Raw genomic sequence first — 10,224 nt, 5'->3', positions numbered from 1 at the left:
CTTTTTTTTTTTATTTTAGCTTACTAAAGGGAACATGCACTTGAGAGAGAAATTACCCCCACGAGGATAACCATGCCATAATCCTTTTTCCTCCATTCTCCTCTTGGGATTTTGGGCATTCATGCATACATGCTCAGTGTGATTTTCAAACCACTGGGTCCAGGACTTGAACTGCACAGTCAGCCATGTGGGGATCCAGTTACCCTAACCTCCACACCACCTGCTGATCCATGATTTTTTAAAAAAAATTTTGGCTATAGTATACACACACTCCCTGGAGAGGGAGGGAAAGTAAGAAATCTCCCCTAGGGAGTGGGGTGGCCATACCATATTTCCCTCTCGTCCATTTTCCTCTCAGGGAGTCGGGACACACATGCACATGCAGCTGGCATGTTTCTCGAACCACCAGATCCAAGACTTGAACTGCTCAACTGGCCATGTGGGATCCAACTCTACCCACTCTGCCACCTGCTGGCTTGTGTCCAATGATTTCTAACATAAATTATAAACATTGTCCTCTTCCTCTTATATCTCCCTGAAAATCCTCCCCAGGTATTGTCTCATCTCCTTCTTCTGCTAACAACTTAAATGATGGTGCAGGTCAGTGAAATGAAAATAAAGAAAGAACAGAGTTTGAATGGACAAACTTCTCAGGAGGCAAAGTGCACAGCAGGACATGCAAAGCTCACTGCTAGTCACCCAACTGTTAGATAGCAGCATCTCCTGCTCCCTCTGTGAGACCACGTGTGACTCTAGGGATCATGGAAAAGTAAGAGCCTCTTCCAAACACTTCAATACTCTCTTAAGAAAAGTGAGCTAGGGACCAGCAGTTAGCGTAATGGCTATGTCACTGGACTCCCATGTAGTTGACCACAGTTCGAGTCCTGGGCTCGGTGGCTTAAACTCATGCTGGGCGCATGTGCGTGCGTGCCCAAGATCCAGAGAGGAGAATGGAGGAGAAGGGATTGCAGCGTGGCCATCCCCCCTGGGGGGTGATTTCTCACTTTCTGTCTCTCTGTCTCTGGCGAGCGCACGCGCCCTATAGCAAAAAACCTCTCTCTCAAAAAAAAAAAAAAAAAAAGAGTTAGAAGCTTGTGATTGTTTTTGATAATTAGCAACTGGGAAAATAGTTTTCAAAAATATTCTCAGCTCCCAAACCTGTATTCTCATTGCAACTACAGCTGTAATGATAATTGCATTCATTGGGGAGATGAGGTCACAGATCACAAACAGATATATCAGGGTCTGGCTGTTTCCCTGCCACACACATACTGGTCATAGTGCCCACCACACTGAGCTCCTCATCCTGGCAAAGAGAAAGACTGGTGAGTATCTTTTATTTCAGTATGAGATACTACCAGTGAAAACTCATGTGGAGATTAGGGTAAGTAATCATATCAGAAAGGGTGTTCTTTTGCAGCAAACCTGGTAGAACACCAAAGCCACAGAGGGAAAATTAGTTCCTGAGTAATGTGTTCAGCTAGTGAAGAGAAATGGGGGTCCCAGACCCTACACCAATTTGATGGTGATGGCTCTCTAATTTAACTTAATGGAATCTTCACTAACAGTAATTGTTGTGGTTTAATCTAAGTGATAACAAAATCTGATTTTAAAGGTGCATAAAATATTGTATTAAAATCAATTTGTTCTTCAGCCTACTTTACAGGAATCGAATACTAAATCTTCGGGATTACTAGAGGTGCTTCTGTAATCTCTTCATGCTTATCATAAAGATGAGAAAAAACCTACGCAAACCAGCTAGTCTTGTATGGAGTATATATGTGAATAGTAAGCATTTGAAAAGGGTTTTCTCTAACTCAGGGTGAATGATGCAATTAATGGAGACAGTTCTAACAATACTGAGTTTTAACACTGGCAGTGATTATTATGAAGTTATTTCAAGTTGGAAAAGCAATGCTAAAAGATATGTTAACATTATAATTATGAATTTTTGGCAGCAGCTGTCAGATGTAATTTTTTTCACTTGTTTAAAAATTATTCTACTAAATTTTATATAATGTATCATTCTGAAGTGGGAATTTGATAGTTGAGACTGTGTACTCAGGAGGTATATAGGAAATCTCTTTACCTTCTCCTCAGTTTTGATTCTAAACTACTCCAAACAAGAAAGTCTATGAAAATATACATATTTTAAAAATTATTGGGGAACCAGCAGTTAGCGTAATGGCTATGTCTCTGGACTCCCACGTAGTCAACCGTGGTTCGCGTCCCGGACCCGGTGGCTTAAAACTCACGCCAGGCGCGTGTGCATGTGTGCCCAGGATCCTGAGAGGAGAATGGAGGAGAAGGGATTGCGGCGTGACCATTCCCCCGGGGGGTGATTTCTTGCTTTCTGTCTCTCTGTCTCTGTCTGCCGAGCGCACGCGCCCTATAGTGAAAACCTCTCACACACACAAAAAAAAATTTACTTAGTTCCATTTGTTATTTTATTTAACTTTACTTATTTATTTATTTATTTTAATTTGACCGGAGAGGGAACAGGGTAAGAGGGAGAGAGAATAAGCAAGAAAGCAAACCACCAGGTTTGGGACTTGAACTGCAGTCGGCCATGTGGGAGTCCAGCTCCCTTAGCCACCATGAAACCTGCTGGCCCTCCATTTGTTATTATTATTTCTTTTATTTGACCAGAGAGAGAGAAAGGGAAAGTGAGAAAGCAACCCACCTGGTCCGGGACTTGAACCGTGGTTTGCTATTTGAGAATCCAGTGCCTTTAACCACTAGGCAACTTGCCAGCCCCCAAAATATGTATTTTTAAATTAAAAGTCCCAAATCCACTATTTAAAATTTTTAAAATAATTATTTAATTCTTGTTTATTCATTTATTTTTTAAAATTTGACCAGAGAGAGAGAGAAAGAGAGAGAAAGTGACAAAACAAGCCACCAGGTCTGGGACTTGAACCGTGGTTGACCATGTGGGAGTGTCCAGTGCTTTAACCACCATGCCATCTGCTGGTCCCTTATTTTAAATTTTTTAAGAATTATTTTATTTAATTTATTTATTTTTAATTTGACAAGAGAGGGAGAGAGAGAGAGAGAGAGAGAGAGAAGAGAGGGAAAGTGAGAAAGCAAGCTGCCGTGTCCAAGACTCGAACTGTGGTCAACTGGTGCCCTTTACCACCATGCCACCTGATGGCCTCAACTCTTTAAATTTTTTAAAAAGAATGATTTTGTATTACATTTACTTATTTTTATTTTAATTTGACCAGACAAGGACAGAGTGAGAGAAAGTGAGAAAGCAAGCTGCCAGGTCTGGGACTCGAGCCGCAGTTGGCCACGTGAGAGTCTAGCACTCTCAACCACCATGCCATTTGCTGGTCCCACTATTTAAATTTTTAATGCACAGGATTTCATGTCATACATATGGCATTTTGCATAGTGGCTTCTACTTTAGTCTCAATCACAATTCATGATTTATTGCTCATAGTTTTACTCAACTCAGGTATTAATTCATAGAGAAGCATATGATCTGAAATGATTATGTTTGTTTCTAAGCTACACTACTTTATTATATATTGATGCTGTACATTCCAAAGTTTAGACCTGATGTGATTCTTCAACAATGCCTGTGATAGGTGCCATTAAAATTGTGTTCTTAACATAAAAACTGATGAGTCTTTCTGTTGAGAGAAAGTGAGAAAGCAAGCTGCCAGGTCTGGGACTCGAGCCGCAGTTGGCCACGTGAGAGTCTAGCACTCTCAACCACCATGCCATTTGCTGGTCCCACTATTTAAATTTTTAATGCACAGGATTTCATGTCATACATATGGCATTTTGCATAGTGGCTTCTACTTTAGTCTCAATCACAATTCATGATTTATTGCTCATAGTTTTACTCAACTCAGGTATTAATTCATAGAGAAGCATATGATCTGAAATGATTATGTTTGTTTCTAAGCTACACTACTTTATTATATATTGATGCTGTACATTCCAAAGTTTAGACCTGATGTGATTCTTCAACAATGCCTGTGATAGGTGCCATTAAAATTGTGTTCTTAACATAAAAACTGATGAGTCTTTCTGTAGCTATCTGGATGCTGAGCCATTACTGTCATTACACATAACTTGTCACGGGGCAGGTTCCTGCAGTGTTACGTTGCCGTGGGCACATTTACACTAAGATATCTAAACCTTCACTCAGGATGCTGGCCCACAGAGAAATCCTTACAGGTAAACAGTAACTTGTTACAACCAAAATTAAAACTCGGTGGTGCCTGCCTCACCGTTTGTGAAGAATGAAGTGCTGCCTTTATGCTGCCATTATAGTAGTGAATTACACCCTATATGCACTTATTAAAAATCATACACTCGACTCTTGGAATTCTCGTAGCAAAAGAAAACCATTAAATGCTGATTTCTCAGTGGGAGCAGGCCGGCTTTCTGTTGGCACGATAAATGTGGCCTATGTCCATGTTCCACACAGGACTCTGTGGCTCAGCAGGCTGGGAACTGACAGGATGGCCGCCAGTGATGTGACAATAGGAATGATCTTCTTCCTACAAACAACGATTGGAGTTTGGGGGAATTTTTCGCTTCTTTTCCATCACATGTGTCTTTACTTCAGTGGGTACAGGTTGAAGTCCCCAGACTTGATTATTAAGCACCTCATTGTAGCCAACTTCTTAACTCTCCTCTGTAAAGGAGTGCCCCAGACGATGGCGGCTTTTGGGTTGAGAGATTTCATCAGTGATTTGGGATGCAAACTTCTCTCCTACCTCCACAGAGTGGGCAGAAGTGTGTCCATAGGGAGCACCTGTCTGCTGAGTGTTCTTCAGGCAGTCACAATCAGCCCCAGGAACTCCAGGTGGGCAGAGCTTAAAGTGAAGGATCCCAAATATACCGGCTTCTTCATATTCCTGAGCTGGATTCTCTCCTTGCTTGTAAATATCATTTTCCTCAGCAATGTGACTAGCAAATGGTGCCATGCAAATATCACAATGAAAACGGATCCAAGGAACTGTTCTGCAAAAAACAGCGAGACCGCCGTGTCGTCACTTTATGCTGTCATGTTGTCATTGCCTGATGTTGTGTACTTGGGACTCATGCTCTGGGCCAGCAGCTCCATGGTTGTAACCTTGCACAGGCACAAGCAACAGGTCCAACACATCCGTAGGCCCAATGTCTCCCCCAGATCCTCTGCTGAGTCCAAGGCTACCAAAACCATCCTTCTGGTAGTGAGCACCTTTGTCAGTTTTTACGCTCTTTCCTGCATTTTTCAAGTTTTTTTGACTTTTTTAAGTAATTGCAACAAGCTCCTAGTGAGCTCCGCTGCAATAACTAACGCGTGTTTCCCAACCATCAGCCCCTTTCTGCTCAAGAGTCGGGACTCCAGTGCACTTATGTTCTGTCTGGCCTGGATAAAGAATAAGAAAGTCCCTAATCTTAAGGGAGACATGTAAACCATTTTTTGCAGTGTCTAGTTGTTTATTCATTCAACCTCACAGAATCAAAAGTGCAACTGTAAAACAGACATATTTTAACAGAGTGGTGTGTACACACACATACACATACATGATTGTATGTATATGTGTGTGGGGGGTGCAAGTGTATATGGATGTCATTCACATTATGTTTACTGTCCATCAAGCAATATTGAAAATTGTATGGAAGAAATGTAAATTTTAGTATTTGTTTTTGAGGTTTTTGTCTTAGGGTGCATGCACTTGCCAGGGAGAGAGACAGAGACAGTGAGAGAGAAAGTGAGAAATCACTCCCTCAGGGGGATGGCCATATTGCAATTCCTTCTCCTCTATTCTCCTCTCAGAATCTTGGTTATTCATGCACGTGCATCCAGAGGTATTTTCAAGCCACTGGGTCTGGGACTCAAACCATGGTTGGCTGTGTAGGAGTCTAGCACTGTAACTACTACACCATCTGCTAGCCTGTTAAATTTAGGTTTTTTAATTAATTGGTTTTTAAGAGGTTTTTGCCTTAGGGTGCATGTACTAGCCAGAGAGAGAGAGAGAGAATAAGAAATCACACACCCCTCCCCCCAGGGCATGGCCATGCTGCAATTCCTTCTCCTCCATTCTCCTCCTGGGATCCTGGGCATTTTCAAGCAATTGGGTCCAGAACTTGAACCACAACCAGCAGTGGGAATAGGAAGTGGGAATCCAGCAGTGTAACTGCTATGGAATCTGCTGGCCCTGTAAATTTTAGTTTTTAATACTAATTAAAATAATGCAGACTGCTTTTTTAAAAAATTATTTTATTTAACTTTCTTTTCTTTCTTTCTTTCTTTCTTTTTTTTTTTTTTTGAGAGGTTTTCACTATAGGACGCGTGCACTCGCCAGACAGAGACACAGAGACAGAAAGCGAGAAATCATCCCCCAGGGGGGATGGTCATGCCACAATCCCTTCTCCTCCATTCTCCCCATGGGATCTTGGGCACGCACGCACACGCGCCCGGCGTGAGTTTCAAGCCACCAGGTCCAGGATGCGAACTGCCGTCGACTACATGGGAGTCCAGCGACATAGCCATTACGCTAACTGCTGGTTCCCTTAACTTTATTTTCTTAGAGAGGTTTTTGCTATAGGGCTCATGAGTTTGCCAGAGACACACAGAAAGATAGAAAGCGAGAAATCTCCCCTAGGGGGAATGACCACCCCACTCCCTCCTCCAGTCTCCTCTCAGGATCTTGGGCACGCACGCACATGCACCTGGCATGTTTCAAGCCGCTTGGTCCAGGGTGCAAACCACTATCGACTACATGGGAGTTCAGTGACATAACCATTACACCATCTGCTGGTCCTACTTTATTTTTATTATTATTTTCCAGTTTGATCAGAAAGAGACAGGGGGGCGGGGAAGTGAGAAAGCAAGCCACCAGTTCTGGGACTTGAACTGTGGTTGGCCATTTGAGAGTCCAGCGCCTTTAACCACCACGCCACCTGCTGACCCCCAATTCAAACGGCTTTAACATACATCTATTTTATTTGATAATTATCTTACTATTCTACAATAGTTGATTGACTGATTAAAATACACTGGATATATTTTTCACTCACTATATTTAAATTTTCTCCCCAGAGGGCAGTACACTTGCAGGAGAGGAGAGACAGTTGAGAGGGAAAGTTAGAAATCACCTCCTAGGGAGGATGGCCACAACACAATCTTTTTCCTTCGATTTTCCTCCTGGAATTTTGGGCACACATGTCCAGCATAATTTTCAAGCTGTCAGGAACAAGATTTGAACCCCGATCAGCCATGTGGGAGTCCAGTGCCTTAACTACTACACCACCTGCTGACACCACCAGGTTTTTGTTTGTTTTGTTAAAGAAATTTTTGCCTTAGGGTGTATGTGCTCACTGGAGACAGAGACAGAGAGAGAGAGAGAGAGAGGCAGTGAGAGGGAAAGTGAGAAATCACTCCACAGGGGAAATGATTACACTGCAATCCCTTCTCCTCCATTTTCCTCCCGGGATCTTGGGCACACATGTACATGGGCCCAGTGTGATTTGCAAGCCACCAGGTCTGGGACTTGAACCATGGTTGGTCATGTGGGAATCCAGCAAGATAACCACTATAGCATCTGCTGGCCACCAACCTTAATTTTTATTTATTTAAGAATTATTGCACTTTACTTTTATTTTAATATTTCAAGAGAGAACATAGAGAGGACAAGTGAGAAAGCAAGTCTCCAGGTCTGGGACTTGAACCACAGTTGGCTATGTGGGAGTCCAGAGCCCCTAACCATCATGCCACCTGTTGGTCCCCAACCTTAATTTTTAATGACCAGGTCACCTGTGAAAGAGAGCAAGAAACCTTACAGTCGAGTTTGGTCAAGCTGTAATCCCTTTTCCACCATCTCGCTCTCACATCAGGATTTTGAGCATGCAAGCACACATGCCTAGTGTGTTTTTGCCATGGGGGATAGTATTCAAACTATGGTTGGCAATGTGGAATCCAGCAGCCAATGCATAGCACTTAACCACTGGACCACAGGTCCAGCCCTACCTAATTTTTCTTTCTTTCTTTTTTTTTTTTTTTCAAGAATTATTTAATTTTGGGGCTGGCAGGTGGTGTGGTGGTGAAGGGCACTGGACTCCCACATGGCCAACTACAGTTTAAATCCTGGACCTGGAGGCTTGCTTTCTCTCTCTCTCTCATTCTCACTCTCACCCTGTCCCTCTCTGGTCAAGTTAAAATAAATGAATAAATAAAAATAAATAAATAAATACATATTTTAAAAAAGAAATTATTTTATTTACTATTATTGTTATTATTTTTTAATTTGACCAGGGTGAGATAGAGAGAAAGGGAAAGTGAGAAAGCAAGCTGCAAGGTCCAGGATTCAAACTACAGTCAGCCATGTGGGAATCCAGCGCCTTAACCACCATGTCACCTGCTGGCCCTTTTACTTTTTCTTTTTTTTTCTTTTTAAGAGGTTTTTGCTATAGGGCGTGTACGCTCACCAGACAGACAGAGAGAAACAGAGAGACAGAAAGCGAGAAATCACCCTCCAGGGGGGATGGCCACGCCACAATCCCTTCTCCTCCATTCTCCCCTTGGGATCTTGGGCACGCACGCACACATGCCCAGCATGAGTTTTAAGCCACCGGGTCCGGGACGTGAACCGCGGTTGACTACGTGGGAGTCCAGTGACATAGCCATTACACTAACTGCTGGTTCCCTTTTTTCTTTTTTTTTAAAGAATTATTTAAATTTTTATTATTGTTTTTTGTTTGTTTGTTTGTTTTTAATTTGACCAGAGAGAGAGAGAAGGCAAATGAGACAGCAAGCTACCGGGTCCAGGTCTCAAACTGCGGTCAGCCATATGGGAGTCCAGCACCTTAACCACCATGCTACCTGCTGGCCCTTTCTTTTTCTTTTTAAATGACCCTCTTTTCTGGCATCCAGAGATAAGAGAGATACAACTATTCTGTATATGAATAGCTATATGAACATGTTACCAAGATACACACGCACAGTGACTATGTTAGTTGATTTTATGAAAGTAAGTCTGTGAGTTTGTATCATTTGGAATATTTATAAATATAAGTGTGTTTGTATTTGCCAGGTGTGTGATATGTGAGTGTATTTGTGCATGACTATGTAAGTGAATGTAACTGTGTACTTGAGTGTATGAGTGCCTATGTCCATTTGTTTCTTTTTTAAAAAATAATTATTTAATTCCATTTGTTATTATTATTATTATTTAATTTGACCAGACAGAGAGAGAGAAAGGGAAATTGAGAAAGCAAGCCTTCAGGTCTGTGACTTGAACTGTGGTGAGCCATGTAAGAATCCAGCACTTTTAATCACCATACCACCTGCTGGCCTCCTCTTTTTTAAAAAATAATTATTTTATTTAACTTTATTTGTTTGTTTTAATTTGACCAAAGAGGGACAAAGTGAGCAAGTGAGAGAAAGAGAAAGTGAGAAAGCAAGCCGCCAGGTCTGGGACTCAAACCGTGGTCAGCCATGTGGGAGTCTAGCACCCTTAACCATCACACCACCTGCTGGTCCTTTTTTCTTTTTTTTTTTAAAGAGGTTTTTGCCTTAGGGTGCTTGTACTCTATAGAGACTGAGAGACAGAGATAGTGAGAGGGAAAATGAGAAATCACCCCTCGGGGGTATAACCACACCGCAATCCCTTCTCCATTTTCCTCCTGGGATCTTGGGTGGGCATGCACACATATACACCCACCATGATTTTCAAGCCACAGGTCCAGAACTAGAACTACAATCAGCCATGTGGGAGTCCAGTGACATAACCACTATGCTACCTGCAGGCCCTGCAGGATTCCTATTGTTAATGCAATGAAATACCTAATGGACCCTTAGTACTAACAGAGGTTGAAGAATCTCTATTGCTTCCCCAGCTCTAGCTCTGCCTGGAATCTTACCCTTAATGGAGTCCCTTCCTCAGACCCAGGCAGAGCCATCTTTAATTCCTTCTCCACTCCTAACTTCTCTTCAGGTCTGAGGCCTGTAACACAGAAAGAAGAGTCTCCCATCTTCTATGGAATTCCTCTCTTTGAAAGAGGCTCATCCAACATCAGAGCCAAGAGTCTCTGCCAATGACACAACCTCAAGAAAAATCATGAGGGGGAACCAGCAGTTAGCGTAATGGCTATGTCGCTGGACTCCCACGTAGTCGACCGCGGTTCGTGTCCCCGACCCGGTCGCTTAAAACTCACGCCGGGCGCGTGTGCGTGCGTGCCCAAGATCCCGAGAGGAGAATGGAGGAGAAGGGATTG

The 10,224-nt window shown here is 42.6% G+C and overlaps 1 protein-coding gene across 1 annotated transcript; it reads left to right on the top strand.

The window, feature by feature from the left end:
• Window positions 1–4,478: 4,478 nt before the first annotated feature.
• LOC102486237 (vomeronasal type-1 receptor 4-like) lies at window positions 4,479–5,420 on the top strand. Its single transcript, XM_006157754.1, has one exon. It carries the CDS (start codon window positions 4,479–4,481, stop codon window positions 5,418–5,420), a length of 942 nt encoding a protein of 313 aa, XP_006157816.1.
• The last annotated feature ends 4,804 nt before the right edge of the window (window positions 5,421–10,224 follow it).

This window comes from Tupaia chinensis, unplaced genomic scaffold (assembly GCF_000334495.1).
Source record: "Tupaia chinensis unplaced genomic scaffold, TupChi_1.0 Scaffold000559_1, whole genome shotgun sequence".
NCBI classification, from domain to species: Eukaryota; Metazoa; Chordata; class Mammalia; order Scandentia; family Tupaiidae; genus Tupaia; species Tupaia belangeri.
The sequence above is the reverse complement of the archived record's forward strand: the minus strand, read 5'-3'. Positions and strand labels throughout refer to the sequence as shown.

Excerpts from the sequence above, each read along its gene's own strand:
- LOC102486237 (XM_006157754.1), top strand. The coding sequence starts at position 4,479 with ATGGCCGCCAGTGATGTGACAATAGGAATGATCTTCTTCCTACAAACA.